We start from the raw sequence: 19,485 nt of genomic DNA on the forward strand, positions 1-19,485 counted from the left end.
GAAGAGAAGCCATTTTAGGTGATTAACTGGCTATGATTTATTAGGTAGGAATGGAACCAAGCGAGGGAAGTTCCACCCAGCTGGACGACGGAGGAGAAGCGTTGGAGGATGTAATGTCTGTAAGCTTGTAATGTTTGCAGCTCCACACTGTGGATGTGTGACGTATTGTGTACTGCAAGTGCATAGTTAATCATTAAACAGAACTAGGCAGTTTCCGGAGACTTCCGAGAGAGCTGACTCCACGTTAGGAGCTGTGTGTGCTTGTGCTGTGAATATATCACAGTTGGCGACGAGGATGGGATTTTTCAGATGATTTAAAGCTAAAATTTTGTTGGTGAAGGATTCAGCCAGCCGACAGAGACTTTGGAAGTTTGTGTCTTTGGAAAAAAGCTACAAAACCCAAGGTAAAATACAGCACATGGTGTGAACAGCTAGAGATTAAAATGGCAGGTTTATTGGGGCATTTGGGTGAATATAGACACGACCGGGAACGTTTTAAAGCGTATGTGGATCGGCTAGAAATGTATTTCACTGCAAATAACATAATCGAAGTTCCAGACAATGCAGTCCAGAACCAGGCTGCATTGGAACGTAAGAGAGCGAACTTCTTATTGGAGGCAGGTCCGGCATTATACGAAACCCTTGTAAATCTGCTTGTGCCTGACGAGCCAAAGGACACAATGCTTAGAGATTTTAACGAAGCTGGAGCAGCACTATAACCCAAAACCGTTAGAAATTGCTGAAAGCTATTGTTTCGGGATTCGGAATCAAAAGACTGATGAAAGTATCGGTGATTACATCATAGCATTAAAAAAAGCTATCGATGCACTGTAATTTTGGAATTTTCAAAACCGCGCGTCACGGGATCGTTTTGTTTGTGGGGTGAAAAATGATGCAATCAGAAGGAAGTTATTGACGGCGGATGACTTGACTTTTGAGATTGCTTGTCAGGCAGCAAGGTCGATGAGCATGGCCGAACAACATTCCCGAGAATTAAATAATAATTACGGTTGTCAGTCAACGGAGGTAAATCACCTGCAGATTCAAAGAAAAAGACGGGCATGGCCAAAAGTCTCAGAAACTGGAAATTCTACCTATAGGTGCCTGGGACAACACATTGCTCAAAGTTGTCCATATGTGATGGCAGAGTGTTTCTTCTGCAGAAAGACTGGCGAAGGCATGCCGACTGAAGGGTAAACCAGCTTTTAAAGCTATGAGTCCAGCGTTAAAAGCTATGAGTAGAAATCCAAAGAGACTGCATAGCATGGAAGAACAACAACAGGACGAGATGTTAGAGTTACACGTCATCAGGAGCACGAGGTTAACAGACAGCGATTCGGGAAGCATCAAAATCCACATAGATGTTGCAGGATTCAAGATACCAATGGAAATTGACACAGGGGCATCCGTGAGTGTAATACCGGAGTCACTGTACCTCGACAAATTGCCTGATTTCCAACTGGAGAAATCCAAGATAGAGCTGCGAGGCTACTCGGGAGAGAAAATTCCCGTGGCAGGTCGTATCACCGTACCGGTGAAATATAAAGATTAATTTCAGAATTTGCCTCTAATAGTAGTGAAAAGAGACAAGTCTGCCTTACTAGGAAGAAATTGGTTGAGCTCACTGAAGCTGGATTGGAGTAAGATTTTGTGTGTGGAAACGAGATTTTCATCAACGGATGAGGTTATCAAGCAGTATCCGAAGGTGTTCTGCGAAACGGGCAGTCTGATCCAAGGCTTCAAGGCGAGTGTCAGGGTACAGAAGGATGCTAGATCGGTTTACTGCAAGCAACATTCCGTACCATATGCACTCAAGGAGAAAGTTGAGCAAGAACTCAAAAGACTAGAGACTGAGAACATTATTTGTAAGATAGATCGATGTAATTGGGCTACACCCATTGTTGTTGTACCCAAGTCCGATGGTAAGGTAAGATTGTGTGGTGATTATAAATTAACCGTAAACCAGGTTCTAGAGGGTAATGTCGCCAATACATTGCCGAATATCGAAGATTTGTTCACAACACTGACAGGTGGTCAGATCTTCTCAAAACTGGATCTTACGAATGCCTACTTACAGCTTGAACTAGATGAGAAGTACAAGTCATGTTTGACTATAAATACTCATCTAGGCCTATATCAATTTAATAGGCTACCGTTTGGAGTGTCTTCCACCCCTGCCATATTCCAAGGGGTGATGAACCAGATTTTGCAAGGTATTAAAGGGGTAGTATGTTATTTGGATGACATACTCATTTCAGCACCAAATCGGCAAATTCATAACATATTGAATGAAGTCCTCAAACGGCTAGAGAAGCACAGAGTACGAGTGTCTGCTCGTAAGTGTGAGTTATTTAAAAACTCAGTGGAGTTCTTTGGGTACAGAGTAGACAGAGATGGTTTACATCCAATAATGGAAAAACTGGATGCAATTGGAAATGCAACCAGTCCCAAGAATGTCATTGAACTTCGTTTATTCTTGGGTCTTTTGAACGATTATGGGAAGTTGCTACCAAATTTGGCTACAGTATTACATCCACTGAATGAACTTTTGAAAAAACAGGCCCATTGGAAGTGGTCAAAAGAATGCGATACAGCATTCAAGGAGTGTAAAAGCAAATTGGTAGAGAGCACCATGTTAGTTCACTATGACATATCTAAGGAGATTATGCTAGCATGTGATGCCTCTCCGTATGGAGTTGGGGCAGTAATCTCTCATGTATTAAGTAGTGGGGAGGAGAGACCAATTGTTTTTGCTTCACGCACGCTTAGTGCCAGTGAGAGTAATCATGCGCAAATTGAAAGGGAAGCTTTGGCAGTAATTTTGAGTCAAGAAGTTTCACAAATACTTGTATGGTCGTAAGTTTACCATCGTTACGGACCATAAGCCCCGAACAGCAATCCTCCATCCAAAGTCCCCAGTTCCAACCTTAGCTGCAGCCCGAATGCAGAGATGGGCTTTGATTTTGTCAGCATTTTCATATGATATTGAATACAGACGATCAGCTCATCACAGTAATGCTGATGCAACGTCTAGATTGCCTTCCCCATCACAAGTTACACCCAATAGGGGAGAAGTGTTTTATTTTTCATACATTGATGAACTGCCAGTCACAGCTGAAGAGATTGGTAGAGCAACCAAACGTGACCCAGTGATGTCAAAGGTGTATGGATGGCCAAACCAGGTAACAAGATGCACATCCATTCTTCATTCGTCAGAATGAATTATCAGTCGATAAAGATTGCATCATGTGGGGTGCAAGAGTGGTTATACCAAATAAATTCAGGTCCAAATTATTAGGAGACCTCCATGACCAGTACCTGGGAATGCTTGACCAAGAGTTTTGCACGCAGTTATTTATGGTGGCCAGGTCTTGATAAAGATATAGAGTACATCGTGAGTCAGTGTACGACATGTCAATCGGTAAGCAAGCAACCTCCACCAGTACCATTACAGCCATGGAAATGGCCTCTCAGGGTGTGGCAAAGGCTGCATATTGATTTTGCTGAGTTAGAAGGACAACAATTGTTCATTGTGATTGATAGCCATTCGAAGTGGGTTGAGGTGTTTCCAATGTAGAAAACAACAAGTAAAACATTGGACATTTTGCGAAAATTATTTTCTGCATTTGGCCTCCCTGAAGAAATTGTTTCGGAGAATGGACCACAATTTCATTAAGAATTTGCACAATTCACGAGCAAAAATGGTGTGAAACATACCAAGGTTCCACCATACCATCCTGCTTCGAATGGTGCAGCAGAGCGCACTGTACAAATTATAAAACGTGCCCTCAAAACAAATGTTAGATCCAAATCCAAGGAAACGACAGTTGTCATTGGATCACAAATTGGCTAATTTTTTGATTACATATCGAAATACTCCTCCTACAACTACTGGTAGAATACCAGCAGAGTTGTTTCTCAAACGACAGCCACGAACCAGATTCTCGTTGTTAAAGCCAAATTTGGCAGAGTCCGTAGAAGAGGCACAATTAAGACGGAAAGAGAATCATGATAAAGGTAGAGTAAAAGAGAGAAGTGTGAAATTAAACCAGGTGGTGAGTGAGAGTGAGAATAAATGGTTAAAGTCAATACCAGGAAGAGTGGTGAAGATATGTGGTCCTCGCACATATTTGGTAAAGATGTTTGATAATGTACAGGTTAGGTTTGTTCATATTGATCATATTTTACCTACAGACATGGAAGGAGTTGAAGGTGGGAATGATTCAATTATTTCTGACTCATCAGATAGTTTTGATTCACCAGTAGCAAATCCTAAATCCAATGTACTGGAAACAAATCCAGGAGAGAATCAGAATGAAAGTCTGAGTCCGAGTCAGGAAAACAAAGAGCCCGAAGTTAGAGTGAGTTCAAATGAAAATCAAGGAAATTCCGTGGAGGAAAACGTTCCTCAGGATGAGCCTTGAATGAGTTTAGATTCGACACCATGTTTGGAAGATTCCGTTCGAGAGCGAAGGTATTCTCTTCGAAACAGAAAACAAGTGAAGTTAAATTTGTAAATAAGGAAAAAAAATAAGTTTATATCCTGTGTTATGTAGAAACATGAAAGTTATGAATGATGTTTGTTATGATGGCTTCTTCATTAAGGAAGGAGAACTGTAATGTCTGCAAGCTTGTAATGTTTGCAGCGCCACACTGTGGATGTGGACGTATTGCGTACTGCAAGTGCATAGTTAATCATTAAACAGAACTAGGTAGTTTCTGGAGACTTCCGAGAGAGAGCTGCCTCCATGTTAGGAGCTGTGTGTGCTTGTGCTCTGTGAATATATCACAGAGGAGGATAGTGCAGTCAACTGCGTCAAAGGCTGCAGCCAGATCAAGGAGGAGGAGGGATAGTTTATCACAGTCATGTCATTTGATAAGGGTCGTTTCAGTCGAGTGACTGGTGGGAAACCCAACTGGAGCGATTCAAACCGTGTCTCTTGAGATTTTCACACTGGTTCTCTTTACTGCAATATTGCCCCTCTTGTGGGGATTTCTCAACTGCCAATTCCTCTCCATAGTCCACCAAATGTCACCGGGATGTTATGGTTTTCAATACCAATTCAAAAATTAACTGTCAGACAAATACAAACTGAACCAATCACGAAGTCTCTATGTATATTTTCAAATCAAATCTGCTACCAGGTAGACTACAACAACAAACTTCACAACATTGGATCAGGACAGGATTTGCACGAGACTGGATTTAGCTGGCTGTTAAATTGCCATTGCACAATGACAAGTTTAAAGGGGCTGCTACCAAACCATGCTCTGGACAGACAAACATACATCACCTTTGACACACTGCAAGACCAAACTCAGTAATGGGAAAACTTTTGGAAATGATAATCAGGGACAAAATTGTCACTTGGACAAATGTAGATTAATTTAGGAATGCCAGCACAGATTTGTTAAAGGCAAATCGTGTTTAACTAACTTGATCAAATTTTTTGATGAGGTAACAGAGAGGGTTGATAAGGGCAATACGGTTGACTTGGTGTATATGGACTTATGGACTTCCAAAATGCGTTTGATAAAGTGCCACATAATAGGCTTGCCAGCAAAGTTGAAGCCCATGGAAGAAAAGACAGTGGCAGAATGGATACGAAATTGGCTCAGTGACAGGACACAGTAGTGGTCAATGGTTGTTTTTCGGACTGGAGGAAACTAACATGGCAGGGGGATGGGAACCTATGCAGGGAGATAGAGGGAAGTAAAATGGGGGCAGAAGCAAAAGATAGAAAGAAGAAAAGTAAAAGTGGAGGGCAGAGAAACCCAAGGCAAAAATCAAAAAGGGCCACATTACAGCAAAAGTCTAAAAGAGACAAAGTGTGTTAAAAAGACAAGCCTGAAGGCTCTGTGCCTCAATGCGAGGAGTATTCGTAATAAGGTAGACAAATTAATTGCGTAGGCAGCTATTAACGGATATGATATAATTGGGACTACGGAGACATGGCTCCAGGGTGACCAAGGCTGGGAACTCAATATCTAGGGGTATTCAACATTCAGGAAGGAGAGACAGAAAGGAAAAGGAGGTAGGGTAGCATTGCTGGTTCAAGAGGATATTAATGCAATAGTAAGGAAGGACATTAGCTTGGATGATGTGGAATCTGTATGGGTAGAGCTGCGGAATACCAAAGGGCAGAAAACGCTATGGGAGTTGTGTACAGGCCACCAAACAGTAGTAGTGAGGTTGGGGACAGCATCAAACAAGAAATTAGGGATGCGTGCAATAAAGGTGCAGCAGTTATCATGGGCGACTTTAATCTACATATAGATTGGGTAACAGTAAGGTGAAGGAGAATTTCCTGGAGTGTATTAGGGATGGTTTTATAGACCAATATGTCGAGGAACCAACTAGAGGGCTGGCCATCCGAGACAGGGTGATATGTAACGAGAAAGGACTAATTAGCAATCTTGTTGTGCGAGGCCCCTTGGGGAAACGTGACCATAATATGGCAGAAATCTTTAAGATGGAGTGACACAGTTAATTCAGAGACTAGGGTCCTGAACTTAAGGAAAGGTAACTTCGATGGTATGAGATGTGAATTGGCTAGAATAGACTGGTGAATGATACTTAAAGGGTTGACGGTGGATAAGCAATGACAAACATTTAAAGATCACATGGATGAACTTCAACAATTGTACATCCCTGACCGGAGTAAAAAATAAAACGGCTCATCCATGGCTAACAAGGGAAATTAAGGATAGTGTTAAATCCAAGGAAGAGGCATATAAATTGGCCAGAAAAAGCAGCAAACCTGAGGACTGGGAGAAATTTAAAATTCAGCAGAGGACAAAGGATTTAATTCGGAGGGAGGAAAATAGAGTATGAGAGGAAGCTTGCTGGGAACATAAAAACTGACTGCAAAAGCTTCTATAGATATATGAAGAAAAAAAGATTAGTGAAAACAAATGTAGGTCCCTTGCAGCCAGAACCAGGTGAATTTATAACAGGGAACAAAGAAATGGCAGATACTTTGGTTCTGTCTTCACGAAGGAAGACACAAATAACGTTCCGGAAATACTAGGGGACCGAGGGTCTAGCGAGAAGGAGAAACTGAAGGAAATCCTTATTAGTCAGGAAATTTTTTTAATGGAAATTGATGGACTTGAAGGCCGATAAATCCCCAGGGCCTGACAGTCTGCATCCCAGAGTACTTAAGGAAGTGGCCCTAGAAATAGTGGATGCATTGGTGATCATTTTCCAACATCTATCGACTTTGGATCAGTTCCTATGGACTGGAGGGTAGCTAATGTAACATCACTTTTTAAAAAAAGGAGGGAGACAGAAAACAGGGAATTATAGACCAGTTAGCCTGACATCAGTAGTGGGGAAAATGTTGGAATCAATTTATTAAAGATGAAATAGCAGCGCATTTGGAAAGCAGTGACAGGATGGGTCCAAATCAGCATGGATTTATGAAAGGGAAATCATGCTTGACAAATCTTCTCAAATTTTTTGACGATGTAACTAGGAGAGAGGACAAGGGAGAACCAGTGGATGTGGTGTATTTGGACTTTCAAAAGGCTTTTGACAAGGTCCCACACAAGGGATTGGTGTGCAAAATTAAAGCACATGGTATTGGGGGTAATTTTTTGACGCAGATAGAGCACTGTTTGGCAGACAGGAAGCAGAGACTCGGGATAAATTAGTCCTTTTCAGAATGGCAGGCAGTGACTAGTGGGCTGCCGCAGGGCTCAGTGCTGGGACCCCAGCTATTTACAATATACATCAATGATTTAGATGAAGGAATTGAGAGTAATATCTCCAAGTTTGCAGATGACACGAAGCTGGGTGGCGGTGTGAGCTGTGAGGAGGATGCCAAGAGGCTGCAGGGTGACTTGGACAGGTTAGGTGAGTGGGCAAATGCATGGCAGATGCAATATAATGTGGATAAACGTGAGGTTATCCATTTTGGTGGCAAAAACATGAAGACAGAATATTATCCGAATGGCGGCAGATTAGGAAAAGGTGAGGTGCAACAAGACCTGGGTGTCATGGCACATCAGCCATTGAAGGTTGGCATGCAGGTGCAGCAAACGGTGAAGGCAAATGGCATGTTGGTCTTCATAGCTGGGGGATTTGCGTATAGGAGCAGGGAGGTCTTACCACAGTTGGTGAGGCCTCACATGGAATAGTGTGTTCAGTTTTGGTCTCCTAATCAGAGGAAGGACGTTCTTGATATTGAGGGAGTACAGCGAAGGTTCACCAGACGGATTCCCGGGATGATATGAGACGACACTGGATCGACTGGGCCTGTATGCACTGGAGTTTAGAAGAATGAGGGGGGATCTCATACAAACATATAAAATTTTGACGGGACTGGACAGGTTAGATGCAAGAAGAATGTTCCCGATGTTGGGGAAGTCCAGAACCAGGGGTCACAGTCTAAGGATAAGGGGTAAGCCATTTAGGACTGAGATGAGGAGAAACTTCTTCACTCCAAGTTGTTAACCTGTGGAATTCTCTACTGCAGAGTTGTTGATGCCAGTTCGTTAGATATATTCAAGAGGGAGTTAGATATGGCCCTTACGGCTAAAGGGATCAAGGGATATGGAGAGAAAGCAGGAAAGGAGTACTGAGGTGAATGATCAGCCATGATCTTATTGAATGGTGGTGCAGGCTCGAAGGGCCAAATGGCCTACTCCTACAACTATTTTCCATGTTTCTATGTATACAGTGGTGTTCCCCAGGGGTCGGTACTGGGACCACTGCTTTTCACAATATATATTAATGACTTGGATGTGGGTGTACAGAGCACAATTTCAAAATATGCAGATGACACAAAGCTTGGAAGTATAGTGAATAGTGAGGAGGATAGTGATAGACTTGAACAAGATAGGCTGGTGAAATGGGCAGACATGTGGCAGATGAAATTTAATACAGAAAAGTGCAAAGTGATACATTTTGGCAGGAAGAACTAAACCGTACAATCATAAATGGGGTGCATAAACAGAAAGACTTGGGGGTATATGTGCTCAAATTGTTGAAGGTGACAGGGCAGGTTGAGAAAGCATAAGGTATCCAGGGCTTCATAAATAGAGGAATTGAGTACAAAAGCAAGAAAGTTATGATGAACCTGTATAAAACACTGGTTTGGCCTCAACTGGAGCATTGTGTCCAATTCTGGGCACTGCACTTTAGGAAGGATGCGAAGGCCTTAGAGAGGGTGCAGAAACGATTTACGAGAATGACACCTGGAATGAGGGACTTCGATTAAGTGGATAGACTAGAAAAGCTGGGGTTGTTCTCCTTGGAGCAGAGAAGGTTGAGAGATGATTTGATAGAGGTGTTCAAAATCATGAGCGGTCTCGACAGAGAGGAACTGCTCCAATTGACAGAAGGGTCGAGACACAGATTCTTGGTGATTGGCAAAAGTACCAAAGGTGGCACAAGAATAACTTTTTTTACGCAGCGAGTAGTTAGGATCTGGAAAACACGGACTGAAAGGGTAGAGGAGGGGAACTTAATCGTGGATTTCAAAAGGGAATTGGATAAGTACATAAAGAAAAAAAAATTGTGGGCTGCGGATAAAGAGCGGGTGAGTGGGACCAACTGAAGTGCTCTTGCAGAGAGCTGGCACGGGCTCGATGGTCGGTTGGCCTCCTTCTGTGCTGTAACCAGTCTATGATGCTACAAGGCCCTCCCAATATATTTATAATGAGGGGGGAGAAGGGGAGCGAGCGAGAAGGGGGGGGGGGGAAGGGGAAAAGAGAGACGGGGAGCAAGCGAGAAGCGGGGGGAGGACGGGGAGCTAGCGAGAAGCGGGGGGAGGACGGGGAGCGAGCAAGAAGGGGGGGGAGGGGTGGGGGAGAGAGACGGGGAGCGAGTGAGAAGCGGGGGGGGGGGGGAAGAGACGGGGAGCGAGCGAGGAGCGGGGGGAGGACGGGGAGCGAGCGAGAAGCGGGGGAGGGTACGGGGAGCGAGCGAGAAGCGGGGGAGAGAGACGGGGAGCGAGCGAGAAGGGGGGGGGGGAGAGAGATGGGGAGCAAGCGAGAAGCGGGGGGAGGACGGGAAGCGAGCAAGAAGCGGGGGGAGAGACGGGAAGCGAGCGAGAAGCGGGGAGCGAGCGAGAAGCGGGGGGAGGACAGGGAGCGCCAGAAGCAGGGGGAGGGGACAAGGAACGAGGAGAGAGAGAGAGAGAGACAAGGAGCAAGAGATGGGGAAAGTAGCAGACGAGGGTAAAATCATTCAATAGTTTATGTCCCTGATCACTATGCAATTACCTGTGCTGGTAAGTGCATGTATGAATGTTTGATGAGGAACAGGATCAGGTGAGCTATAGTCACACAAGGACGAGGTACGGGTAGGCATCCAGCACCTGCAGAATCTAACTGCAGGATGGAAGGTGGGTGATTATAGTGCCCTTGGAAAAGGGACCAGAGAAGAACTACAAGAATGATTCCTGGCTTAAACAACCTCAGCTACTCAAATAGGCTCAATGACCGTGATCTAACTAATTTAGAGCAGTGTATACTTAGGTGACCTGCTTGAAGTCTATGAAATAATTAACAGCTGGATAATGTGCCTGTTGATAGATTGGAGAGAAGCAGGGGACACCAGTTTAAACTATGCACGCGGAGGAATAAACTAGATGTTTTCCCAGAGAGTAGTGAGCCTCTGGGATGGTGGGTTCTGATTCTCTGGCCCCAAGTTTCGACATGATTTGCTCCTGATTTTTAGGAGCAACTGGTGTAGAACAGAGTATCTTAGAAATCGGAATTCTCATCATTTAGTTTGCTCCAGTTCTAGTCAGTTAGAACAGTTTCACTTTGGAACAGAATTTTTTTTTCAAAAGGGGGCGCGTCCGGCCATTTACGCCTGTTTTCAAAGTTTCGTCAGTGAAAACTTACTCCAAACTAACTTAGAATGGAGTAAGTGAAGATTTTTGTACGCTCGAAAAAACCTTGTCTAGACTTTAGAAACAGTAAACATGGCAATTTGAATATTTGTAGTCCTGACTCTTACTACAACATAAAACCAGTATAGCGAGATGTCTCAACACTGCAGTGATTTTACAACAATCGCTCCCAGATCAGTTGAGGAGTTTCATTACAACAAATGTAAAACCCGAGAAAAGGGTCAACGGGTTAAAGGAGGATAAAACTGGAGGAGCTCACAGCCAAGTTGCACGCATCATGTCCGAATGCCACCCTGTGCATTACATCAAAGATCTGGCACGTGGCAACCTTTGCTCCACTGGATATAAAAACGAAAGATAAGCATTCCTTGGGTTTCCTCAGCAACAATCTCAATATTGCTACACTGCAGATTTATGTGGCAGACTGGACCACCAATCAAGCAACACTCTCTTCTCCTCCGTGGTCACAGAATGTACAGCATAGAAACAGGCCATTCGGCCCAACTGTTTTATGCGCCACACGAGCCACTTCCCACCCCTCAATCTAACCCCAGCATAACATTCTATTCCCCTTTCCCTCGTGTGTTTATCGAGCTTATGTTCATACATAGGGAGGGGCTGGTATCCCAGTGAAATAGCAAAGTGGTCTGCAAGCTTTGTCACATAGACCACATACAGTACCATAGGTCACATGGACCATGTACAGTAGACACCGCTGGAGAAATACCACCAACAATGTCTCCGCAAGATCCTACAAATTCCCAAGGAGGACAGATGCCCCAACATTAGCGTCCTCGACCAGGCCAACATCCCCAGCATTGAAGCACTGACCACACTTGATCAGCTCTGCTGGGCAGGCCACACCACATTGTCCGCAAGCCAGACACGAGACTCCCAAAGCGAGCGCTCTACTTGGAACTCCTTCACGGCAAATGAGCCAAAGATGGGCAGAGGAACCGTTACAAGGACACCCTCAAAGCCTCCCTGATAAAGTGCTACATCCCCACCGACACCTGGGAGTCCCTGGCCAAAGACCTAAGTGGAGGAAGTGCATCCGGGAGGGCGCCGAGAGCATGCAGAAATCAAGCGCAGGCAGCGGAAGGAGCGTGTGGAAAACCTGTCCCACCCACCCTTTCCTTCAACGACTGTCTGTCCCACCTGTGACAGAATCTGTGGTTTTCATATTGGACTGTTCAGCCACCTAAGGACTCATTCTAAGAGTGGAAGCAAGTCTTCCTCGATTCCGAGGGACTGTCTATGATGATGAACCACAATTCATTCCAATATTCATGGGCCTGGAACTTTGGAAATGGTTGTTCTTAATGCGGTCACGTTATTGGTAGATAAATGCCAATTCAGAACACCCAGGTATTGAGTTGTACGCAAACTGATGTCAACAAGGATTTTAAATTTTATATGTGCCCCCAAAGTTTCACCTTGTGCACTCAAATGGCCCACAAAGACAAAAGGCTCAGAGCCCCTCCAATATGGCAGATGGATTTATGGGCACGGTCATGTCATGGGTCTGGTACTGGACTGGCAACCCAGAGGTCTAATGCCACAATGACAAGTTGTGAAAGTGAATTCAATTTATCTGGTAATCTGTGGGCTGGCATGAGAGAAAAAAAAAAACAGATGCAAGATTACTGCTTCCAAGGGAACCTGCCACCCATACCAGGTCTGGCTTCTACGTGACTCCCAGTCCCAGACATGGTGCTTCTCTTGGCACCCTCTGAATCAGCCCAGCCCAGTAGACGCAGACACCACCCGCGCCCCCACGGGCAACCAGGCATGGGCAATAAATGCAGCCCCCATGTGTCACCCGCAACCCAGTGAAATCCCCACCTAACCTGGCCTATCCAGGATGGGGTTGGGAAGGGGTGGGGTGTGGTAAGGGAGGGAACTGATGTCACCGGCAAGATGCCAATTGCTACAATGCAGAGGAAGAGGAAAAACAGTGCTAAAATCAGTCTGGAGCCCCTTCTACTAGCCAGTTGCTAAAGCAACCATGATAACTATGCTGTCATGCAAATTCAGCTGTGTCCAACAGTCCCTCAATGTGCATCCTCTTTACAAAAGTGGTACTGCATGAGCCACATTTCAAATGCCCACACTGTTTCTCAGGCAAATTTCTGTCACAAATCAAAACAGGGGGCCAGATTGCCAAGTCATGTGGTGTGTAGACCAAAGCTTGGACACCATTTGCAAATGGTTGCACTTGGGGTAAAAGTAGTACGAAACAAAACCAAATACCAGAGCCATACTATCTCCAGCCTCCTATTTCCACTGAAAGAAAAATAGGTACTTTGATCTTCAATCTGAACAATTAATCACTGAATGACCCCCCTCAATCTATGCCTTTGTTACCTCAACACTAGACTACTCCATTGCTCTCCTGGCTAGCCTCCTACCTCCATAAATTTGAGCTCAACCAAAATTCTACATCACTTGTCCTAACACACACAGTCCCTTTCACCCATCACCCCTGTGCTCCCTGACCTACATTGGCTCCCTGTCTGGCAATGCCTCAATTTTAAAATTCTCATGCTTGTTTTCAAATCCCTCCATGGACTTGCCCCCTTCCCATCTCTCTCACTCCTCCAACCTCTCAACCTGCCGAGATATCTGCGCTCAAATTCTGGCCTCTTGTGCATCCCCCGATTTTCATCTCTCCACCATTGGCTGCTGTGCCTTCATCTGCCTAGGCCCTGAAGCTCTGGCTTTCACAGCATAAACATCTTCATCTTTGTACTTCTCCTCCCTTAAGACTTTCCTTATAACCTACCCCTTGGGACCAATCTTTTGGTCACCTGTCCCAATACGTGGCTCGATGTCAAATTTTGTTTGATAATGCTCCTGTGGAGCATCCAGGAACGTTTAATATGTTCAAGGCACTATATGTTGTTGTTTACCTATTAGTTCAACTTTAAGCCTTAAAAGAGCACACGTTCACCGTAACAGCAGAATAATGCATTTTGCATTACATGGTGCAATACGCCTCAAGTATACAACTAACTCACCATGAACAATGTCACGTGAGGTGCACTAGTTTTAATATAGTCCTGCATCTAGCGCACATTTGTCACATTCTGTTACAAACCAAGCATTTCATACTGGATTCTGACCTGGTACCTGAAAATTGACATGGAATTTACTCACTACTAATTCACCGGTTAAATTTAAAGGAGTTACAATTACCTGGAATCACATGGCGTACTTGAGCAGTGGCCTTAAAGGGACAGGCTAAGATCAGGAGCTAAACATCACTAATTGTGTTCTACATCTCCCGCCTGTGAGCAGCACCACAGAAGACTCAGTAGTATAATAAAATAATCAGCCCAACACGCTTTAAGGTATTCCAGGAGATATATTTTATTTCACCACATTAAATTACCTCCACCATAATGACTGACCTATAACCAGCCCGACTTAAAATGTTCTCTCTAAACAAACCCCAAGTCTAGCCAGACAGAATCTATTAATTGTCCTGCATGTTGTTTTTCCAAAGCTCTTCACTGAGCTTTTTTAACAAAAACTTCAGAGAGAAACTGTTGCATTTCAGTGAGTTGTTAGTGACAACACTATTGCAGTACAGTAGCTGTTGCAACATGGGCAGCAGTCCGAGTTAACCGTATGGGTAAACTGATCTGCAATCTCCAAGTTTGCAGATGACACTAAGCTGGGTGTCGGTGTGAGCTGAGGAGGACGACGCTAAAAGGCTGCAGGGTGACTTGGACAGGTTAGGCGAGTGGGAAAACGCGTGGCAGATGCAGTATAATGTGGATAAATGTGAGGTTATCCAGTTTGGTGGCAAAAACGCGAAGGCAGATTATCTGAATGGCGGCAGATTAGGAAAAGGGGAGGTGCAACGAGACCTGGGTGTCATGGTATATCAGTCATTGAAAGTTGGCATGCAGGTACAGCAGGCAGTGAAGAAGGCAAATGGTATGTTGGCCTTCATAGCTAGCGGATTTGAGTATAGGAGCAGGGAGGTCTTACTATTGAGGGAGTGCAGTGAAGGTTCACTAGACTGATTCCTGAGATTGCAGGGCTGACATATGAGGAGACACTGGATCAACTGGGCCTGTATTCACAGGAGTTTAGAAGGATGAGACATATAAACATATAAAATTCTGACGGGACTGGACAGGTTAGATGTAGGAAGAATGTTCCCGATGTTGGGGAAGTCCAGAACCAGGGGACATAGTCTAAGGATAAGGGGTAAGCCATTTAGAACTGAGATGAGGAGAAACTTCTTCACTCAGAGTGCTTAACCTGTGGAATTCCCTACCGCAGAAAGTTGTTGATGCCAGTTCATTGGATATATTCAAGAGGGAGTTAGATATGGCCCTTACGGCTAAAGGGGTCAAGGGGTATGGAGAGAAAGCAGGAAACGGGTACTGAGGTGAATGATCAGCCATGATCTTATTGAATGGTGGTGCAGGCTCGAAAGGCCGAATGGCCTACTCCTGCACCTATTTTTTATGTTTCTATGTAGGATAAGCTGGTCACTTTTGGCAAGTAGAGAGAATAGTCAGTCAGACGCTGGGAGCTGCGGTCATGTGGGGTCAAAGACACGAGTCTGAGGAAATAAAAGTGGACCCACATCCACATCCTTCACTACCTCCATATTCAAGGACTTCCACCAAAAGCTGCCGAGCTGGGAGGCAGCTCTGTGGTCTCACCACGTTATTGCAACATTTAAATCAGATTGATTTTGGTAACTAAGGGGCTTTAAGGAAATTTCAGAGGCCATCCAGAGTCCACCATATTGTGTGGACTAGAGTCCCGTGGAGGCCAGACCTGGCAAGGGTGACTGCATTCCTTACCTGAAGGACATCAACTAACCAGTTGGGAGTTTTATGACAAACAGCCGACAAATGATCAAATGTATTGATTTGAAGACACGACCTCTGGATTACTCGTCGAGTATCGCAACCACTACACTACCATATTAATGTACTCCTAATATTAGGCCCTTGCTTCAATAATGAAAATACATTTTTCCTTAAAAAGAAAATTAAGGTTTAAAAAAATAGGGTAGGATTGAGATGATTCACAAAGGGGTGCTATACTGAATGCAGCATAGTGCAGGCTGATGAAACGCTGTTGGCCGGCAAAGGGATGCGTAAACAGAGGGCCTTTGTATGAATAAGCAAAAGATGGAAACTGTATGTGTGCGTGTGTGTATGAAGTAACAAAGTCATAGTCAGAACAACGCACAGATGTCCTTCTAGTTATAGTGGAGCAAGGCCAGGTTGTCCTGTAATAAACAAATAACATATAAACATAGTTAGGATAGCCACAGCTCGTTAGAACAGACCAAGCAAGAAGGAAGCTCCCAAGACACTATTATCTGTGTTCTCCGGATCGGCTAACTGTACTCCGTCTGTATTTGTGCTTGAGCAGGGTTAATAAAATCTTAAAGACAATCTGTTGTGAGCCTGATTATCTGGTGCCCAACACCTTAAGGGTCCATTGTTCAATTCAACAATAGAGTGGAGAGGTACAGGTCCTAAATCTTTAGCCATCACATTTCCATCCATCAGTCTGCAGGTTTTTGACTTACTGTTTTATTCCTGTTGCTGTGCACTAATAAAATAAATATTTGTCATGGTTCTTCCTTTAAGTATCTGACAATGGCTTTTGATCAGGATCCCCCCTCTCTCCGTACTCCCCGCTGCCCCACCCCAAGAACCGGACAGTATTCGAAGGGGTCCCCCTGGAACATGCAACATTCGAAGGCCCCCCCCCCGGAATGTGCCACATTTGAAGGGGTTTCTCCACCCCCCCCCCCCCCGGAATGTGCCACATTTGAAGGCCCCCCCCCCCCCGGAATGTGCCACATTTGAAAGGATTGCCCTGGAGAGCGTCAGTACTTGAAGGGAATCCTTGTTGGTCTGTCAGTTTTTGAAAGGGGATCCCTGGAGTGTGTTAGTATTGGAATGAAGATCTTTACGAAGAACAGTTTGAAAACCACCAGGATACAAAATATACCAATGTTTCATCTGCTTTTGTCACTAGACGTACATTACACACAGTGCAAGTCAAATTGAACAAATCAGTACATATTATGAAGAGTGTATCAAACCAAGAAAAGATCTATACAAAACATTGACCTAAAACTGTAGTCAAAATCATATCCCTCCCCGCTGAGGTACCGGAATAAAGAATGGAGTTACATGTCTACAAACATACACCAGGAGGAAGTTAGAAACTATTTGCAAATGTTACATGAAAGAGTTGTACATATAATAAATGCAATGAAAGATTAAAACGTGCTTCAAACACTCCCAAGAGTTCAACAAGGTTCTGTTGCAGATCACATTACAAGGTATCCCATCAGAGAAGCTTCTGCTTCTGGTTCTGTGACCTCTGGCTAATAGCACTACATTCCAATTACTCCTTGGTTGAGCCAAAAATACAAGAATGATTTTTCCTTCCCTCACCGTATTTTCTCTGCGGCACTCAACACAAGACCCTAACTTCCATCTTTTAAACCCATCAGCACAGGAGTCACGCCACACAAGAATCTCAAAGTCAAGACACCAAGAACAACTGGCCAATAACTGCAGCATGCCGTACCTGATACATTGATTGAAGTCCCTGCATCAATAACTCCGCTGTTAGGCCTCACACAATACCTTCGCGGGGCTGTAGTCTTCACTTTAAAACATACATTCTTATCTGAAGGGTTACTTAGTTTCAGGTTTGTAGTGACAACATCTGTGAAAGGACCTACAACCAAAAAAAAGATAGTTAAAACATTTTAATCGTTTGAGGTGTTGTCATTCAATTTATTTACTATTCTAGCAGATTTTGAATGGTGTTGCTCACAGGTAGTCTCGGGCCTGGAGTGCAATTCTGATGTGTACCTCTAACCTGGCTGTCCCTTTATGGCCAATGTTCTGCATAGACAAATCTAGGTAATTGCAGCTGCTTATAAAATACCGAGGTTAATCAGTAGGCAGTCGCAACAGTTTGCAGATTTCAGGCTCTGGGTCTGGAACTGGATTTTTACATAACATAAGAAATAGGAGAAGTAGGCCATTTGGCCCCTCGAGCCTGATCCGCCATTCATAAGATCATGGCTGATTTGTATCTGTAGAAATGTGTGTCGTCATTAGACCCAAAACTTTTTATATGTAAAGCTAAAGGCTGGCACCCATACACTAAAGGAAGGGGAGCAGGAGAATGTGGGCATTGAGGGTTCCAAGGAAGTGACTGGACATGGTTCACAGCTCAAGGTCCTTCCCCATATATCCCTCGTCCATTAGGCCACTGTATAGAGAATACAGCTGGCAGTGAAGTCGACCATATAACCCATAAGTACTGAACAACAGCTTGGCCTCGAACAAGCAGCCAGAGTTTGTACACCTAGCTGTCAGCTTCACTATGGACACCCATTTCTCAGCATTGAAACTGGACAACACGACTGCTATTAGTAGAGGCTCATCATCAAGATCGCTTCTTCCCAATGAATAATTAATATTTTATTCTTCTGATTCATTAATATTTCTGTTAAAAGTGTGCTGAGGATCTCATTGAAGTTCACTAAATTTCACAGTACAAGGTATCAGAAAGAACATCTTCACAAAGGCTGATAAATATCTGCGATAATCTCACCATCAGGTTGCGTAGACACAGATTTTATGGGCTTTCAAAATGCCAGTGGACACCCAACTAGAAGGCTGAAGGTAGCAGAGGGATGAGGTACAACGTGGTCTATTTGCATCCTTGACTTCCCTTATGCTCACTTAATGTAGGATACCCAGGAACACTATCATAAAAAATAAAGTAGTAGCACTTTACTGCCGTACCAACACACAGTGAGAAAGACACGCACAATGGCATCGGTGTGGAAACATTAACTGGTCTGTTGTCATCAGAGATGTTGACTGACCTGTGTGCTTCCAGAATGTTGGTTTTGTTTGTGTAAATAATAATAACTTTTATTTATATAGCACCTTTAACATAGTAAAACATCCCAAGGTGCTCAATAAAATAGGGTAGTATCTGCCTGGAACCACACTATCTAGCAGTCGGAGACAGTATACATGCAGCTTACAGTAGTAAAAACAAGAGCTTCAATTGTGCCATTTCCACCACGAACTACGGCTGAGAAGACCTCATCGAGGACTGGTGCTTGATCAAACACCCCACCCCCCCCACCACCACCTTTTTACGCCCATCTTCAGTTGTCTAACAATGCAGGGATCCAAAAAGCAGTTGATGCGATCATTTGCAAAAAGGTTTTGGCTTTGTAACATGTTGAGCTTCAGAGGAAAGTGTCAACGAGCAAAGCACCACTTGAAGGCCAATAGATGGCTGGGTCTAAGAAGCCAAGAGGATGTGTGTGCATGGTATATAAACCCCGCAACTAGGAGATGCCGTACAATTAATCAATTCCCTCAGACATGCTGCTTGTTTGTTCAATTATATTTAGAAACCAGATGGTCTGGTATCACAATACAGTGATTACAGTACAAAGGTGAACAGATGCTTCATTGTTAGCAAGAGATTTCAGTGATGTCAAAAGTTTTTTCTCTCAAAACAATAAGGGCACACAAACTGTTAAATCTTTTTCCATTTTTTAAAAAAATTTCCCTCCAATTCCCCC

General features: G+C 44.0%; 1 protein-coding gene across 2 annotated transcripts in view; it reads right to left on the minus strand.

Annotated features, from left to right (window-relative positions):
- vapb (VAMP (vesicle-associated membrane protein)-associated protein B and C) overlaps positions 1 to 19,485 on the minus strand; it is a 131,127-nt gene that overhangs the window by 66,974 nt on the left and 44,668 nt on the right. For both annotated transcript variants that reach the window (XM_070895927.1, XM_070895928.1), the window contains exon 2: positions 17,451 to 17,603. In XM_070895927.1, the coding sequence (XP_070752028.1) occupies positions 17,451 to 17,603 (153 nt within the window). The remainder of the gene's footprint in view (positions 1 to 17,450; positions 17,604 to 19,485) is intronic.

The sequence above is a fragment of the Pristiophorus japonicus genome, chromosome 12, assembly GCF_044704955.1.
Source record: "Pristiophorus japonicus isolate sPriJap1 chromosome 12, sPriJap1.hap1, whole genome shotgun sequence".
Classification (NCBI taxonomy): domain Eukaryota; kingdom Metazoa; phylum Chordata; class Chondrichthyes; family Pristiophoridae; genus Pristiophorus; species Pristiophorus japonicus.